The sequence below is a fragment of the Bos taurus genome, chromosome 2 (genome assembly GCF_002263795.3).
Source record: "Bos taurus isolate L1 Dominette 01449 registration number 42190680 breed Hereford chromosome 2, ARS-UCD2.0, whole genome shotgun sequence".
Lineage (NCBI taxonomy): Eukaryota > Metazoa > Chordata > Mammalia > Artiodactyla > Bovidae > Bos > Bos taurus.
Window position 1 is genome coordinate 131,587,467 of NC_037329.1, and position 19,558 is coordinate 131,607,024.

Genomic DNA, 19,558 nt, shown 5'->3' on the forward strand with positions numbered 1-19,558 from the left:
TCATGGTCCTGATTAAAATTTCCTATAGGTTATTCCAGTTATCAAAGTCCTTACCATGCTTAGTAAGCCCTTAAGCAATATTGCCTCTGCTGCCATATCTTTTTAGCTTCGGGATGGGGGGATTACTCCCAACCCCACTTGGAACAGTTGAGTCATTCCCATTGTATGACCTTGTCAAACTTTCAGGGTCTTATACCTGTCATTTTTCTGCCATGTGAGTTCTTTCCCTAGTTTTTGTTATTACTATGTAACAAGTCACCCCAGAATTAACAGCTTAAAATAGCACCCATTCATTATCTCACAGATTAGGTGGGTCTGGGCTGTTAGGGTGCTCTGCTTAGGACCATGCTGAAATTAAAGTGTAAACACAGACTGGAATCTCATGTGAAAAGTGAAAGTGAAAGTCGCTCAGTCGTGTCCGACTCTTTGCTACCCCATGGACTACACAGTCCATGGAATTCTCCAGGCCAGAATACTGGAGTGGGTGGCCTTTCCCTTCTCCAGGGGATCTTCCCCATCCAGGAATTGAACCGGAGTCTGCTGCCTTGCAGGCGGGTTCTTTCCACCCAAGCTGCACCTTCCTTCCCTCCTCATTCCGTCCTCCTCTCTTTCTCTCTCTCTGTCTCTTTGTCTCACCATCCCCCCACACACCCACACACACCCACACACACAAAGACACACACACACACTCTCTTTCTTGGATTTCTCTTTGTCTCTTCCTCCCGTCTCTTTCTTTCTCTTTTCCCCTCTCTCTCTCCCTTTCCTTCTCTCCTTCATTTTTTCATTTCATCTACCAGGGCATCATCTCATGTAAGGCTTGGGATTCACTTCCATACTCATTTGGATTATTGGAAGACTTTATTTCCTTGTGGTTGTTGACTTGGGTCCTTGTTTTCTTACTGGCTGCTGGCTAGGAATTGCTCTCAGGTCCTCTCAGGTTACCTTCAGGTCCTTGCTGTATGGTCCTGTCATTATCTGGAAGGCTTAGTCTTTAAGAACAGCAAGAGAATATCTCTCTGATTCACTGTGTTTTAACGAGCTCAGCTAAAAAGTTCAGACCCAGCCAGCGGAATCTCTGTTGATTAACTTGAAGTCAACTCTTTAGTTACCTATCACAGGAGTGATACTCCATCATGTTCTCTGGTATATTAAGGGGAAAGACTTATACAGGGTATGTGCACCAGAGACAGGAATATTGAGAGCCGTTTTAGAATTCTGCCTACCACCCTTTGCCCTCTGTCTGGGAAGGATTCGCCCATGGTATCCTCTCTTTGTTACCTTTGATTCCTAGACATGTTTCTGAGGGCAGGTGTTTTTTTCTTATTTTTATTTCGTTGTTACTGATTTGTGGTAGGTAGTCAACACTGAGAAAGTAGCTGATCTGTTTTTCTTTCACTTGTTTCCATTGCCAGTTATTAATAAATATGAAAAGAAACAATCCTCAGAATTGAACCCAGTACTTAGAGTCCATGATAGAAGTGTCCATGGTAGCATCTATTTGCTTGAGTATTTAAGTATTACTTGAATTATATGAAATTGCCTTTTTAAAACATGTGATAAAAACCTTGAATTTTAGAAATTCCACATGGTTCAACCTATTAAGTGTAGCTAAGAGTAGAGCAAAGAGGAAAGTAATGTACTTTCTTTATCTTTTTCTTGGTTTTTGGGAGGAGTTTGGCAGTAATAATGTCTGGCTTTGAAAAAATGTCATGATACTTAGTAAATTTTTCTAGTATTCACTGTAGTGTTCCTTTTTAATTGACTAAATCAGCTTTTATTTCCCAATATTTGTAATTAAAAATATCTCTAAATATTGGGAAATAAATAATCTGAAGGAAGAAGTAGGATAATATGAAAAACTCACCAGGAGGGGTGGAGAAGCTGCTTGAGATTCTCATAGAGTATTGAAATTAGCCAAGTAAGAAGGCAGTCCAACCAGTCCATCCTAAAGGAAATCGGTCTTGAATATTCATTGGAAGGACTGATGTTGAAGCTGAAGCTCCACTAGTTTGGCCACTTGATGCAAAGAACTGACTCATTGGAAAAGACCCTGATGCTGGGAAAGATTGAAGGCGGGAGGAGAAGGGGACAACAGAGGATGAGATGGCTGGATGGCATCACGGACTCGATGGATGTGAGTTTGAGTAAACTCCTGGAGTTGGTGATGGACAGGGAGGCCTGGCGTGCTGCAGTCCACGGGGTCGCAGAGTCGGACACTACTGAGCGACTGAACTGAACTGAAGAAAAGCTTTGGAGTCCTTCCAGTCTACCCCAAATTGAACTTGGTCATTTCCATGTGGGAGTTGCAGCTGTTGAAATGCTTTTAGATGATTTCACTAAGTAAACTTCATCTTGGGATAAAAAAATTAAGGGATGACTTCTCAGACAAACTATGTATCATGTTTACCTTTATAGGAATGATTTTTTTTTTTTTTTTTGCTGAAAACATTATTTCTTGATAGGAATTTTTTGCAATTCTTTTGATAAAGATTCAATTATGTTTTTAAGTGCTGTATTTTTATTGCATATATTGGGCAACATATGCATATGTAGATGCAGTGAGTAAAAATATGTTTTATATGTGTGTATATAATGTTTAACAATATATCTATATTCATTCATACCTATCTAGAATTCAGTCATAAGTCTATATGTGAGTACTTCCTTAAAATAGAAAGTTTATTCTTTGTAGTTTTGCTTATTAGAAAATTCTGAATAAACTCATCACAGCGTTACTATTTTCATTTTTCTTTTATTACCTTGTTCTTTGTGTTAGTACATAAAGTGACAGAGATGGAAGAATACCATAGCTGTGTATAAGACATTCAGAGCAAATGGGCACACATGCTTACTGTATAAAAGAGATAATTTCTCTTTCTGGAGCAAAAGGCGGCATGCTTACTGTCCATTATAAAAGATTCAAGTTCTCTGAGTTCAGGGTTCCTCTCAGGTAATGCAAGTCACCACATAGTATGTGGCCTTGTTTGTGTTATCCTGAACCTTAGGTTCAAAGTGTGGTACACAGATACTCTACTGCTGTTGTTGAAAGTAATAAATAGTTCCTCGTTTTGTCCAAAGGAAAAAAAAAAAAAGCCTACAAAGTTTATGTTTCAGTGATGATCATGAGGGACGCCTGGAGCCAGGCTCACGCTCTGGCTGCCTGTCCTCCTCATGTATCGATGTGCTTTATGTGACTAGTACAGTGTTTTGGAAGTCGGGAACATTTCATTAAAAATATTTAATTTTAGTTTTTCTTGAAAACTTGGAAGACACTGCATGACTTGTTGGAAATTCTGAATGGTGTCGCTCGGCTCCTGCTGAATGTGTCCTTCCGTGTGGGGGACGGGCGTTCACTCCGGCTCTCTGTAGACCTCATTCCCTGTTGTCTACACCTGGCTGGTTTTTTCCCCACATACGTTTCCTGCACAGTATTTCCATTCCTCTTGGGTCCAGAGAATGATTATATTCAGGAAACTTCACTTTTTAAATAGCTATGATTTGAAATTGTAGTTTATGTGTTACATCTTTTAATTGGCTGGAATATTTTATCCAATCAGGTAATTCAGTGCCGAACAAATCAACTTTCTATTTTATCAACTTTATACTTACTGACCAATCTTAGTTTCCATGGTCTTTATGGTTTAGCTTTACATTTTCAAAAGATTCTTCAAGTTACATTGCTCAGTAAACAACAAATATCATTGATTTTATAGGAAATGGTTTTAGGTAAAACTTTTGAATGAAATTGACTAGCTAGTTGAAATTTTTACTCAGTCAAAATTTTAGAGGTTTTCTTTCTTTTTTCCCTTCATTTATTTTTTGTTTAGACCACACCCTGCAGCATGTGGGATCCTAGTTCCCCCTCCAGGGATCTTAACCACTGGACTGCCAGGGAAGTCCTGAGATATTGTTTTACTTTATTTTCTTTTTATATTCTTTCTACTCTTGTATAACAGCAATATAATTAATACCACTGTAACTAATACTTTAACCTAGGTCCTAAGTAATTTGCTTGTTTTTGTTTCTAATCTTTTTTAGGGAATTGAAGAGAATGATGCATGCATGAAAGTGCATAAAACATAAACGTAGAGTTTAACAAATAATTTTAAAGCAAAAACTGTCTCACCTCCCAGGTTTAAAAGAGCAAAACATGATATGGCCTTTTCTGATCTCTACTCCTTCTCTTCCTGATATAGATGCCTTAAAAGAAATTTCCTGCTTTTGTTTATGGTGTTGCCATTCATTAATGTATTTCTAAATTAATATAGTCAAATTTTGTTTATTTTGGAACGTTTTTGGAATAATACTCTGTATTCTGTGTTCTTTTTCACTCATTAACATTTATAAGAGTCATTCAAATTGTGAAATGTTGCTCTAGTTTTTAGTTTGATTTCCATACGGGAAAATATTTCATTACTGATTCATTCTCCTGCTAATGAATGTTCGTGTTATCCAGTTTTGGGTAATAAGAACAGTGCAACTATGAATATTTTTTACATGTATCTTGGTGCACGTTTTCCTGTTTTCTCACAAATGTATACCTACAAAGAGCTAGGCTATGTGGCACAGGTGCTGTACAAACAGTGCTATAAAGCCATTATCCTCCAAGAAAAAAGACAAGAAAAAAGCAAAATAAGGCGTAACCTATAGGGTATACCTATTCTCAAAGGTACTAGCTAGTGCCAAGTTCTTTCCCAGAGAACTTCTACCAATCTATATTTCCACGAGCATATGAATGAGAATTCTGGATCTTCCATATTATTGCCAATGCAAAACTATAATATCCATAAAAAATGAATGTTTCTCGGCATATAATCTTTTAAATACAGTGTGCATGCGCACACAAACACACTGTCCCTCTCTGTATACCAAGAAATGGTTGATTCATTTCAGTTCAGTCGCTCAGTTGTGTCCGACTCTTTGCGACCCCATGAATTGCAGCATGCCAGGCCTCCCTGTCCATCACCAGCTCCCGGAGTTCACTCAAACTCACGTCTGTCGAGTCAGTGATGCCATCCAGCCGTCTCATCCTCTGTCGTCCCCTTCTCCTCCTGCCCCCAATCCCTCCCAACATCAGGGTCTTTTCCAGTGAGTCAACTCTTCACATGAGGTGGCCAAAGTATTGGAGTTTCAGCTTCAACATCATTCCTTCCAAAGAACACCCAGGACTGATCTCCTTCAGAATGGACTGGTTGGATCTCCTTGCAGTCCAAGGGACTCTCAAGAGTCTTCTCCAACACCACAGTTCAAAAGCATCAATTCTTCGGCGCTCAGCTTTCTTCACAGTCCAACTCTCACATCCATGCATGACCACTGGAAAAACCATAGCCTGGACTAGACTGACCTTTGTTGGCAAAGTAATATCTCTGCTTTTCAATATACTGTCTAGGTTGGTCATAACTTTCCTTCCAAGGAGTAAGCGTTTTTTAATTTCATGGCTGCAGTCACCATCTGCAGTGATTTTGGAGCCCAGAAAAATAAAGTCTGACACTGTTTCCACTGTTTCCCCATCTATTTCCCATGAAGTGATGGGACCAGATGCCATAATCTTCGTTTTCTGAATGTTGAGCTTTAAGCCAACTTTTTCACTCTCCTCTTTCACTTTCATCAAGAGGCTCTTTAGTTTTTCTTCACTTTCTGCCATAAGGGTGGTGTCATCTGCATATCTGAGCAAGCTGGTAGGTAGAGTTGTTTAGAAATCCCAGAGTAGTCACTCAGAAAGCTGAGTCGGACACGACTGCGCGACTGAACTGAACTGATATATATATATATTTATATATGCACATGTATTTACACATAAATACACATATAGAAATATGTGTATGTATATTTACATGTGCTTTTTTAGAAACAAAAATGCGATTATGCTGTATAAGTAACTTTTTTTGGTCAGATTTATTGAGGTATCATTTATTTAAGGTAAAATTCACCTTATTTCAGTTCTATGTATACTTCCATTGGTTTTGACAGGTACAAAGAGATATGTAATCTGCATACAGTCATGATCTGAAACAAGTTATGTCACTCCCTAGAATCTCCTTGTGCCCTTTTTGTGGTTATTATTTGCTCTTGTAGTCATTTATTGATATTTCCTTTTTGTTCCTTTTACAAAATATCAAATGGCATCCTATAGGATGTTGTTTCTAGTCTGGCTTTTTTGGTTTATTTTTTTCCTTTAAAATTTTCAGTTTTAAGTATGCTTTGAGAATCTTTTATCAAGTGGATAAAAATATTAATTTCTCTTTTTTATATTAATTTCATTTTTTCAATATTGAAATATTAAGCCTTTAGTCTTATTTTATTTTTATTTTAATATAAGTTGTGAGAGAATTTCATTTTTAAAAAATAGCTACTTTTGCAATATTTATTAATACTGAGTTACTAATACTCTCACTAAATACTGATTTCTTCACAGGTAACACAAGTAGCAAGACAGCCGGGACCCCCGACCCCTTCCCCTTACTCAGCACATGAGATAAACAAGGGGCATCCAAATCTTGCGGCAACGCCCCCGGGACATGCCTCGTCCCCTGGACTCTCTCAAGTAAGAGAAATCTAAATTTCCTAAAAAAAATTTCCATGTAAAAGCCGAATTTTTCTCAAGCAAACTTTTAAACAAACATACAGCATTAGTTGAAGAGAAATTTCAGTTTTATCTTATTTCTGTGTTGTCTTACTACATTTTTTAGACACACCTCCCATAATGGTGGCTAGTAAGTTTTACACATTTCATTTCTGGAGCCATTCAGAATAAACTGTCAGTGATAATTAGGTTTTTTTGGTTTGTTTGTTTGTTTTGGAAATTAGAATATAATTCTAAAGTTCTTTAAAAATCCCATAAAGCATTTGTTTGCATTTCAGTGTGTAATCTGATCGTCTTGCTTCTTCTCACTTTTTGGTGGATTCTTGGTGGTTATTTTCTACTTTTGTAAAAGATATGATGCCTTTTCCTCTTAGTAATTTTTGTTGGTGTGATTTTGTAAATAGATTATTAAAATTGCTAGGCTTAAAATTTTGTTGAACTGTTAAAGAGTAGTGAACTCCTTAGTTTATTTCCAGTTACCAGGCACAGGAGACACTGATACACTGTTTTAATGTGTCCCTGTGGATTCCCTGCATATTAAGCCCTTTCCCAAGAGCTCTTTCAGCTTGTATCCACTCAGCATTACATGTTTATTTGATCTTCCTTGTGGTTAACAGTGGTATAGAATTAAGATATCTCTTATTGGAATTTAGACATAGTCAAGCCAGTAACTTTGAATCATGCTATTTGAGATTATTAATATTTATAGCTTATAACCATTCCTTTTAATAATGAAAATTAATTTTGTAACTTGTTTCAATTTGGGCCTTTATCTTTTATGCCTTTGAAGAGCTTGAATAATAAGAGGGAGAATTACTAATAATAGTGCTAAAGGCTGGCGATTATAAGCTAAGGGTTGATGAACGATAGTTTAAACTATAGAATGTTTGGAGAAAGAATGTACAGCATGCCAAACCATAATTGAAATAGCACCATTCATGCTCAGATGGTAAAGAATCTGCCTGCAATGCAGGAGACCTGGGTTCAATCCCTGGGTTGGGAGGATCCCTTGGAGAAAGGCAATGGCTGTCTCCTCCAGTATTCTTGCCTGAAGAATTCCATGGAGAGAGGAACCTGGTGGGCCGTAGTCCATGGGGTCCCAGAGAGGCATGACAGAGCGACTAACACAACTGCTACCACTACTGCTATACTTAAACTCAGTCTAAATCATTCCTGTTTAATTTTGAGCTTTAAAAGTAAAGCATGTCAAAGTGAATTCTAAATCGTTCAGGATGTTTCCAATGTTGGCTTTCATGGTATGGAAGAGAGCCACCCAAGCTATTAATACGTGTGTTGGTATGTGTCTCAGGAGGAAAGAAACACTGTGTAGTAGTTTGAGTAGGGAAAGTTTCATATAAAGGATGATTAAGTGTAATAGGGGATTGGAGTAATGAGAGAGAACCTTAAAGGATGCAAAAATAACAAGTGTATAGAGTAGCTGCTTTTCCTGGGGCTAGGTTAGAGTTCCCTTGAAAATTCTTCTTCACCCTGTTGCCAGAGAGTGCATGGCTATGGTATACCTAATAGTAGAGAATACACGGTGTCAGTAATGTCATACAAGTGGAACGTGCTGGAAAGCTGTCTACGGAATGTTGAGGAAAGCCTACGTCTCTAGCACCAGTTCCTTTAGCCAAGAGCTGCTGTGGAGCTCGATGAATCGAGGCTCCGTAAGCAACTCTGCTTGCCACGGACACTTCAGATGTGGTAGAGGAGTTTACGTTGCAGCCTGAACTTACTGCAGAGGCTCCTTTGTTTCTTTTCCTCAATCAAAGTTGGAAACCTCCCAGATCACTTTGAAGGTCCGTTGAGGTGTCTCACACTCAAATGTAATTTATGTTCTCTCCAAAATCTGAAAAAAAAGGCCTTTGTAACCATGCGCCTCTCTTTTTTCATGCTAGTGCTAGGTAGGAGACTGCTCTCCACCTCCCCTCCCCCCCACCTTGGACTGAGATCCACATGATGTGGTTCTCTGAATGGTAGAGAAGTTGTGGTACTGCATCAGTGGAACTTACTAGAAATCTGCTCTCTGGAATGTGCCAGAATTCTGCCTTCTAAGGCACTGAGGGGAAACTCTGCACAGGGCAGTTTCTTAGTGGAGGCACTCTGCTGCAAAGCAGCCTGAGCGGGTACCCAGGGTAGCTGTCAGCCACTGGGCACTGCTGGCTGCTGCATCCTGGGAGGAGTGGGAAGCAAAACCCTTCCCTCTTGCAGTGTCTTTACCGTGTCCTTGACTGAGAAATGTTTATATTGTGCCAGATCCATTTTCACTGTCCTGGCAAACAAGTTGAATTTTGAGCTGAAAGGCAAGCAGTCAGTAACTGGCATGTAAGCAGAATAGCTTAGTTTTCCATTTCAAATTCTTACTGTTCCCAGTTGTGACTTGACCTCAGCAGTTTGCCCAAAGTGCTTAAGTGTTCTGAAAGAGGGTGGCTTGCAGATGCATAGTTTGCATTTAAGGAAGGATGATCTAGCAGTGGTCTCAGTTGTCGAGCCTACCAGTGCGTTTCTATATGCCATTTTATTAGTTGCTTTTAGAAGTCAGAGTTCGTAAATCCCAAGAAGAAGGGTCACCAGAAGTTACCTTGCTTTTCCTTTGTGGTCTATTTTGTTATCATCATTCTTCCTGATTTGATGGATGAACCCAGTACATCGCATCTCATTCACTACCCGCTTTTATACGCACCTTTCAGACAGGGCAGCCAGCCTTATAATGGATTTATTTGTCTCCTAACAATGTCTTAATGTCTGCTTATAGAGTTGAGGAAATCTTTCTAAATTGACATACCTGGAAAATTGGGGTGTTTTGTGGGAAACTCAGTCTCCTTAGGTTTTAATAGTTAACATGTTTGTGGATCATGATGGAAAGTAAAACCTTCAAAATAGTGGGAAAATTTTTACAGGCTTAGAGTCAAATAGACTCTAGGTTCTGGGACTTGATCTGTCAGTTTCTGGTTATATGATGTTGGGTAAATTGTTCAGTATCTCTAGAACTTGGTTTCTTCATTGCTATATAGGGGAGAATTAGAATTCTGCTGCTCTTCAAGAGGGTTTTTACCAAGATTATATAAAATCTTGCGTCAGAAGAGTACACATGTCTGCTTTCAATAAGTGACACTTGGTATTTTTGTGCATTTCCAACTTGATTCTTTAAAGGATGTGTGTGTGTGTGTGTGCGCCCACGCGCGCGTGCATGTGTGCATGCACGTGTGTCTTAACTCACCTAATTTGGCTACCGTTCTGGTATTAGTGTGAAATTTAGAAGCTCTCTCTAGGAGTTTGAGATGTCTTTCCAGGTCTTTGCTTATCCCTTCCAGGGTAAAAGTACAGGCCAGGCTTGGTCATTTTCTGTTGGAAATAGTGTGGTTTATTCTTATACACAAAACTATTAATGTTCGATCTCAAATCAACTGCAGAAAAGATTAAAGAAGCTTCTTTAACCACATGCCCTGTCAGAAGTGACAGTCTCCCGTTCTTCTGTGAGTCGGGTCTTTTTGTCCCAAGTAGCAGCCTCTGTCTGTGACTCAATGTTTGGTCTGAATCAGTTGATCATGCTTTGAGTGAAAGCAGCTAAGCTGAAGAAAAGGGAATTTCATACCTTTGAAACATAAAAGGAGGGACATGGTAGAAAATTGCTCCCAGTCTCTTCATTCCATTGTTAGTGACGGCATATTTAACCTGCTTCTTTTTTTCAGGATAGCATTGTATATGTGTGTGTGCAAGTACATACACTTGTGCATTTACCTGGTTTTAAAACTTTATGTGCACTTTCCTTTGTTATGTGACTTCTAAATCTTTCTCGTCCTGTTCCCTCAGATTTCGTTTAATGAAAATCAGAAACTTTTGACTATTAGAGATTATTATGTAATAATATAGAATATATATTAGATAATATATCTAATTAGATACATATATAGATACATAGATATATAGAGATATCTATGTATCTATCTATCGATATATCCATATATAGATAGATATCTATAGGGACTGTAATATATATCTGATTAGATATTCTATCTAATATATCTATAATAATATATTAGAGATTATTATATAATTATTATATATATAATTATTGACTATTAGAGAACTATTATAGTTCAAAAGAAATTGTCCAACTGTGGAAAATTATCAGACACAGTCTTTTTAGGTGTGGATTCTTTTCCGTCACCTTGAAATTGCAGTACTTGAACAGTCTCTAAACTGAGAATGTCCTTACTGTGGGAATAATGTTGGGATTTAACAGTATCTTCTGAGGCAGATTTCAGAGTTAGTAAAGAAATGCATTCTCCTGGGAGTCAGGAGCCCTGTGTTAGACGGTTGTCCCAGCCTTGACAGTACTATTTCAGAGTTCAACTATTGGAAGTTCCTGTTAATGCTTAGTTTTCCTCTTTGTAAATAGGAGGCTTATATTAAATGAGATCTGAATTCCCTTTACAGTCTCCATGCTTTCGGGAAACTGCTTCAGAGTACCCAGTTGTTAATGTGAAAAAATTTGAGTTCTATATTTTAGAATTAAAATTAGGCAGATTTGCGTTCTGTTTCACTTTGTGTCTTTTAAAAAAGATCAGAAGTTTGATAGTTGAATATCTTAAAATTAGTTCAGCAAAACAAAAATGTTTCATACTTGTTGATTGATTGTTGGTATACATTTGTTTTGACTTGGTTAATTTTCACATAATGGAGCTAAATTACAAAGTCAGGAGCCCAAACTGGCACTGATTATCAGGTTCAATGACTAGTCCTTTTCTTGGTGTCACTGTCTAAGTTCTTAAGCTATGCTCACAGTAATCACTGAGAAGACATGCTCAGAATAATGAAGAGAAGTGGAGTGGTACATGTTTCCCACCTCCTGTTCCTAGAAATTTCATTTGGTTCCTCTCTTTTTTGAGAGACCAACTTGATCATGCTATATGGTGGACTGAGATGGTGATGGTATGTGATCCACTGATTAGATTCTTTATTGTCTCTGGAAATACTGAGCAAAGAAAGGACTTCTTCACTGAGGAGTAGTGATTGATCATGATACTTAATTTAACTTTACTATTTTTATTCATACTATTTTTATTGTAACAGAACAATGTAATTAAATGACTTATGGTTACTATAATCATTTTCCTTTATCCAACTTCTAGACTTCCTTTTTCTTTCAGGAATCTAAGGAAAAATACTCAGCATTACCTCATAGTTGTTTACTGACGAGTTGTATCAGACTTTGCAAATTGCTTTTTCTTTCTTTTTAAGCTAAACAGTAATTTTATTTACTGCAAACAAGTTTTTATGTTTTTTCGGATTTTTTAAAAAAATGTCTTTCATGAATATGACAAATTCTGAGTTTGATGACTCTGACAATCAGCCTTGCTTAAAGTAAGGATAAGTAGAGGAAGCCTTGAAAATCTTTTTCACATTTCATTGTTGAAATAGATGAATGTTGACTTTCTTTAAAAAAAAAAAAAAGTGAAACAAAATTTCTTGTTTTTTATACTTGCCTTCTCCCCCATGGAGCATACTACAGCTATCTAAAGCAGCCTTTGACATCAGTGGCGTTTGGAAGCTGCATTTGTGGCACAGGCTCTAGAAACTGCAGTGTAGACTGCATTTAGTTGACTCTGTTGCCAAAATCCTCTGTTTCTTTTGTTTGTTTTTTAGTTGATAATGTATGTACTTACTTAAAAATTTATACTTTACTGAAAATTCACCAGCACATACTGTCATTAAATAGTTTAAAATTAATATGCCTGTATAAGTGTCATTAGTATAAAAGTAAGTTATAAAGTCTTATAAAATATCTAATCATTTATACCTGTGGTTTCATCTCAAATACGCTACATAATTGTGGTAAGCTCTTTCCTCTAATTGTTGAGATTTATCTTAATGTGGTCATATTTGATGAAAAATTTTAACTCTTTTGTCTTTTTTCTTCATTAATAAAAGCAGTTGGAACCATATTTATAAAGTAGGACTTTACCAGCTGTTTTCTAAATTTCATCCTTTATGCAATCTTAATAGCTTCCCATGCCTACGGGTTTGTTTGATTATGCTTTTCTTTATGTTCCATGTAACTAGAGAAAAGACTAAAATCTGTATTTTGAAATATCTAAGTATAAAGAGTAAAAGTTTTAAAAGTGAGTTCTACATTAATTCAGCACTGCTTTAGAAAATTGATGAATTTTGTAAGAACCAATGAGGATGAACTGAGTGATTTTACAAGCATTCCTTTCATCGTCTTTGTTGTAGGCTCAGTTTTTTGTTGATGATGTTTATTTTCATCTCAATTTTGTGAAGGGAAAAAGGTTTAGGATTTTATCTCTTTCACGTTTAAGGAGTCACTTTCTCTGGACACATTCTGGGAGGCACTTCTTGATTTCTCTCGCTGCCACTAAACTAATTCAGGAGTTTTCTTTGTAGATTTACCTTGTTACTTCACTTACTTCCCTTAGTTTAAGAAGAGAAACTCACTTGTGTGCCACCGATCTGATTTTTTACATAGCTGTGACATTTTAAAGTTTTTTATGGTTTTGAAAATTGCAACTTCAGTTCACCTATAGAAATTAGCATGTGCCAGTAAATCGGGGGATAGCAAATAGAATAGTTTTAAAGAGAATCAGGAAATGGAGTATTCTGACTATTCAGTTCAGAGTGCTTGTGATTTTTCCTGCAAAAATTTATTTTCCATTTGTCTTGGTTAATTAGCTCATGCTCTTGAAACAAAATACCATTGACTTGGTGGCTTGAACAACAGACATTTCTCACGTTTTTGGATGCTAGGAAGTCCAAGGTCAAGGTACTGGCTGACTTTTGGGTCCTGATGGGAACCTCCTACTTGGATTGCAGAAGGCCACCTTGCCTCCTCACATGGCGGCGAGAGGAGAAGAGCAAGCTCTCTGGTATCTCTTACAAAGACACTGCTCCCATCATGAGGGGCCCCATGACTTCATCTAAATCTGATTGTCTCCTGCAGGCCACTTCTCCAAATACCATCACACTCCTAGGGGATTAGGGCTTCAATGTATGAATTTTTTTGCAGGTAAGGGAGGGAGGCACCTTCATTCATAGCACCATTTATGTAATTGAGAGAGCTGTGGGAGAAGCAGGCTGATAGGACTATTGGGAGAAAGGTCAGCAGAGGGGTAGTTACCATAGACATGTAGAATATTGTTCCAAGTTTAATCTGTCACGTAAGCATATGTTCTTAACCAGATTAATTGGGGAGGGTTAATTTGCATGAAAGTGGGAGAAGATTTCTCAGGTAAAGAATCCGCCTGCCAAGCAGGAGATACAGGTTTGATCCCTAGGTTGGGAAGATCCCCTGGAATAAGGAATGGCAACCCACGTCAGTATTCTTGCCTGGAAAATCCAGTGGCCAGAGGAGCTTGACAGGGTACAGTCCATGTGATCGCAGAGAGTCAGACGTGCCTGAACAACTATAACAGACTTTATTTATTTTTCAGTTCAGTTCAGTTCAGTTGCTCAGTTGTGTCCAACTCTTTGCGACCCCATGAACCTCAGCACGCTAGGCCTCCCTGTCCATCACTAACTCCTGGAGTCCACCCAAACCCATGTCCGTCGAGTCGGTGATGCCATCCAACCATCTCATCCTCTGTGGTCCCCTTCTCCTCCTGCCCTCAATCTTTCCCAGCATCAGGGTCTTTTCCAGTGAGTCAGCTATTTGCATCAGGTGGCGAAAGTATTGGAGTTTCAGCTTCAACATCAGTCCTTCCAGTGAACACCCACGACTGGTCTGCTTTAGGATGGACTGGTTGGATCTCCTTGCAGTCCAAGGGACTCTCAAGAGTCTTCTCCAACACCACAGTTCAAAAGCATCAATTCTTCGGTGCTCAGCTTTCTTTATAGTCCAACTTTCACATCCATACATGACCACTGGAGAAACTATAGCCTTTTCTAGATGGACGTTTGTTGGCAAAGTAATGTCTCTGCTTTTTAATATGCTATCTAGGTTGGTCATAACTTTCCTTCCAAGGAGTAAGTGTCTTTTAATTTCATGGCTGTAATCACCACCTGCAGTGATTTTGGAGCCCCCAAAAATAAAGTCTGACAATGTTTCCACTGTTTCCCCATCTATTTGCCATGAAGTGATGGGACTGGATACCATGATCTTAGTTTTCTGAATGTTGAGCTTTAAGCCAACTTTTTCACTCTCCTCTTTCACTTTCATCAAGAGGCTTTTTATTTCCTCTTCGCTTTCTGCCGTAAGGGTGGGGTCATCTGCATATCTGAGGTTATTGATATTTCTCCCAGCAATCTTGATTCCAGCTTGTGCTTCCTCCAGCGCAGTGTTTCTCATGATTACTCTGCAATCAGATGAGAACGTTTACTTGAAATATAAGAAAGGTAGGCTCTTGGCAGTCCCCTGCTGGTCCAGCAGTTTCACTTTCACTGCGTAGGGCTCAGGTTCAGTCCCCGGTCAGGGACCTGCTGCTGCTGCTGCTAAGTCGCTTCAGTCGTGTCCAACTCTGTGCAACCCCATAGACGGCAGCCCGCCAGGCTCCCCCGTCCCTGGGATTCTCCAGGCAAGAACGCTGGAGTGGGTTGCCATTTCCTTCTCCAAACCATGAAAGTGAAAAGTGAAAGTGAAGTCATGTCTGACTCCTAGCGACCCCATGGACTGCAGCCCACCAGGCTCCCCCATCCATGGGATTTTCCAGGCAAGAGTACTGGAGTGGGGTGCCATTGCCTTCTCCGGTCAGGGACCTGAGAGTCCAGCAAACCTCACAGCATGACCAAAAGAAAAAAGCTAGAATCTTTATAGAACTGAGAATCTTGGCTATCAGTGACTCAATCAGTGAGTCACTGGATATCAGTCACTGGATATCAGTGACTCAGTGAAAAGCAGGCAGCACACATATCATGTGACTTCATGGTAATTATCAATTTTTCAAAGAAGAGTTAAGGAGAGTTTAAGGTATATTTAAAACAAGTAGTGTCAGTTAACTATAAACAATGCAGATTATACATTAATTGTTACTAGGATAAAATGTTGTAATTTATAATACCAAACCAGCAACCTTTTTTCCTTAATGCATATATTTATTTACTGTTCTGTTTCCCCCAAAATTTCCAGTGATGCTTATAATTAACAGGAAGAGCTAGATCTGATTTTACATTTTTCATTGGTTAATGAATTCTCATTTTTTTCCTCTCTAAGGAATGATAAACTCTCAAGCCATCTGAATTCTTCTGCTCTCGTATGGTCTTTTTACTGTCTGCCAAATACTTCGTTCCATAGATACTTAAGTAGGTGATATGTAGAAAAAGTTATGTTGCCAATATTTTGTTGTATTTCATTGCAAAATAAATCTGTTTTTCAGTTCCCTGTCAGTGATACTTCATTTTCAGGTACTGCATTGTATTATTCAAGCCTCTGTTTACTACTTTAGATTTTATTAGTCTTCATCACCATTAAAATTGCTCATCTTTCACAGTTCAGTTCCAGAATTTTGACCTGCCTATTTAGTATGGTTGAGAACACGATTGTCTAGTTAGCTTAGCAGTTAAAGCAGTTAGCAGCAGTTAAAGTATTGTCAGAAAAAAAGAAATCATTCTATCCAGTTCAAATACAGGGGGACTTAATACATGAATTTGTTAAACTAGCTGATTGATTCTCAGAGGGACACTGAAGTAGTCCAGAGATTAGTAACTGTAAGAAGCACCTAACATTCTTAAGAGCCGAGGGAATGAAAGAGGAGAGATAGTGGTGGTGTGAGAACCTAGGAGCTTAGAGAAGTTCTTTAGGAAACTGTTGCTCAGACTTGTGAGAAGGACGTTTCACTGCACGTTGGTCAGTAGCAGTTCGATTGGTGAGAGGTGAGGCCAGTGCTGTAATGGTGAGGTATGTGTGCATGGTTGCTGCTGGATCTCTAAGTGGCTTTCAGAGACTCGAGATCTGAATGGAGCTGGTGTCTGGAGCCGTCCTGACAGGAGGTCAAAGCACCCTCCTACTTACAGCCTAGATTAGAGCTGAAAGACAGCAGGTAAGTAAAGGTATTTACAAATAAATGGTAAAAGGATATATGTGTGTGTGCTCAGTCGTATCTGACTCTTTGTTACCCGATGGGCTACAGTCCACTGGGCCTCCCCTGTCCATGGGATTTCCTAGGCAAGAATACTGGAGTGGTTTGCCATTTCCTCCTGCGGGGAACGTCTTCCCAACCCAGGGATTGAACTCTCATCTCCTGTGTCTCAATTGGCAGGTGGATTCTTCACCACTGTGCCACCTGGAGAGCCCAAAAGGACGTCTAGTTACCTTAGTAATAACGAATAACATGGGGCCGTAAATCCACAAATTTAACAAAAAGGAGGAAAGGAGATATTACAAAGGAAGTACGGGGCTTCCCTGGTCACTCGGTTGTAAAGAATCCGCCTGCTGATGCAAGAAACATGGGTTCGATCCCTGATCTGGGAAGATCCCACATGCTGCGGAGCAGCTAAGCCCTTACACCACAATTCCTTAGCCTGTGCTCTAGAGCCCAGGAGCCACAACTGCTGAAACCTGGGCGCCCTAGAGCCTGTGTTTGCAACGAGAGAAGCCACTGCAGTGAGAAGCCCGCTGACTACATACAACTGGAGTAGCCCCCATTCACCATAGCTGGAGAGAAGCCTGTGCAGCCCCCAAAATCCAGTCCAGCCAAAAAATAAATAAAAAAATAAAAAGAAACAAAGTAAATGTTATAAAATATCATGTTTGACTAATAATAATGACATTAAATTCCTTTATTAAATATTCACTCAATTTGTCAAAAACTGGAATCTAGGAATATGCATTTGAACATGACACAAAAAGATTAAAAACAAAAGCAGGAAAGCATTTAAAGGAAAATGCTGGTAGGTATAAGCAACCTTTAGAAATCAACATACAGTTTAAAGCAAAAAGCTGTATGGGTGAGAAATAATTCCAACAATAAGTAGTTTCTAGATGATGTAATATTATAAACTCTTAGATAATTAATTGGTTTAGAATATATATAAAACAAATTTTAAAAAATGGAAGTGGTCAAATTCGGCAGTGTGGGAGATTGAAATCTCAGAGAAATGGACAGGTTAGTTAGTAATCGTATAGGTTAAGGGTTGGCAGACTATGACCCAAGGGCCAAATCTGTCATGGTTTTGGTAAGTGAAGTTTTACAAAAATACATCCATACTAATTTTATTTGTGAATTCTGCTTTTGTGCTGCAGTTGCAGAGTTGAATAGTTGCCAGAGATTGTATGCCTTACAAAACCTAAAATATTTTCTATCCGGACCTCAACAGGGATAAATTTGCCAGCCCATGATACATTAGCGAACTGGAAAGACCAGATAATAAATATTTTGGAGTCAGATTATGTTTTGCTGCTGCTGCTGGTTTTTCTTCTTTTTCGGTCCTTTAAATAGGTGAAAAAACCTTTTCATAGGTGCCCCTACAAAAACAAATGCTAAGGGTCATTTTTTGCCAATCCCTGATACAGATATATGACACAGATAGTAAACTTGTTTTTATATAAATGTCTATTAGCTCAAGAATGTGTGTGTATATAAATATATATTTTGATTATATGTATGAAAAATAAATTTTGTATACAAAAAACCAGGGTAAAAATAATTGAGGGTATCAGTGGTTTCAGTATCATAATTATCAAGCCTTAAAAATATAGAGAGGGTGTTTTACCGATTCAAGTTAGCTGAACTATTAAAAAGGCTATGGATAATTTGATTGAAGTAATAAATTTATAAATATTTAATTTACATTTTTTCTCATTCTATTAAGACTGCCATTTTTCTGCATCTTAAGGAGAATTTATAAAATCTAATGATATGCTAGGTTACAGAGAGAAATGTTAAATTCCAATCATATTTATATTATTTTCTAAATATACTTCTGTAGAATTTAGAGCTTAATAACAAAAGAAAAACAAAATGTAAATTATGTTTAATTTGAAACTTTACAGAGCATAATTGCTGTTTTTAAAAAACCTTATCAGAATTATAACTTATTTTAGTTAGAATATAATTCAATTAGACGAGGGGTTGGCTAGAATTATTTATTTAAAACATAATTTTGTATCTTTCATAATCTTAAGCATAATGTAGGAGAAAAAAATAAAATTTGGTTATTTGGAAATTTAAAACTTTTGACTTGATAAAATCAAAATATAAACATTATCTTTAGAAATGAATGAAAAATAGCACTTTGTGTTAGAATTTGTGTGATGTACGTAAAGTGTTACTTAAGCATGTAGCCTTAAGGGCATACATTAGAAGATAAGAAAAGTTGATAAGTTCAGTGATTTGAATGGAAAAGTATATTGATGAAAAATTAGTCAGTCAGTCTAAGAAAGATATAAAAAAATTTATTTGCGCTAAATTTCAGGACTATAACCCAGGAACAGCATCCGAGAAGGCTCTGAGAATGGTTCCACCCATGGAGTCAAGTGAAAGTCAAATTGAAAGTGGAAGTGTTAGTCACTCAATCGTGTCCGACTCTTTGTGACCCCGTGGACTATAGCCTACCAGCTTCCTCTGTCCATGGAAGAATACTGGAGTAGGTTGCCATTTCCTTCTCCAGGGGATCTTCCCCACCCAGGGAGCGAACCTGGGTCTCCCACATTGCAGGCAGACTCTTTACCAACTGAACCACCAGGCCACCAGGAAGTCAAGGCACGGTTATATATGTTTTTTTGAGACAGGGCTGTACATCAAATGACCTTTCACTGACAGTTTAAATAATTCATATCATCATTGACCCCTTACAAAATCATCAGGGAATGCTGTCTCTTAAGGAGTTGTCTTGTTGATGTTAAGAGAATGTTGCTGTTTATGGCTGAGCTGGTATTCCTGCTGATGGGGGAGGTTTGGTGATGTATAATGCAGGTATACAGTGCACAGAGAGGGGGAGAGGAGGCCATAGGGCAGAGAAGATATTTTTGTTTAAGTTTCTCCTGTCTTGCCATTAAAAAAAAAGACTTTATTTCACAGCTGT

The 19,558-nt window shown here is 38.2% G+C and overlaps 1 protein-coding gene across 21 annotated transcripts in view; it reads left to right on the top strand.

Annotated features, from left to right (window-relative positions):
- The window catches only part of EIF4G3 (eukaryotic translation initiation factor 4 gamma 3), a 354,574-nt gene that overhangs the window by 104,251 nt on the left and 230,765 nt on the right, over positions 1-19,558 (top strand). For 20 of the 21 annotated variants that reach the window (XM_024982993.2, XM_015460874.3, XM_059880202.1 and 17 more), the window contains one exon: positions 6,416-6,544. The exons of the other annotated variant lie outside the window; for it this stretch is intronic. In XM_024982993.2, coding sequence (XP_024838761.2) covers positions 6,416-6,544 — 129 coding nt within the window. The remainder of the gene's footprint in view (positions 1-6,415; positions 6,545-19,558) is intronic. 21 annotated transcript variants of the gene reach the window in all.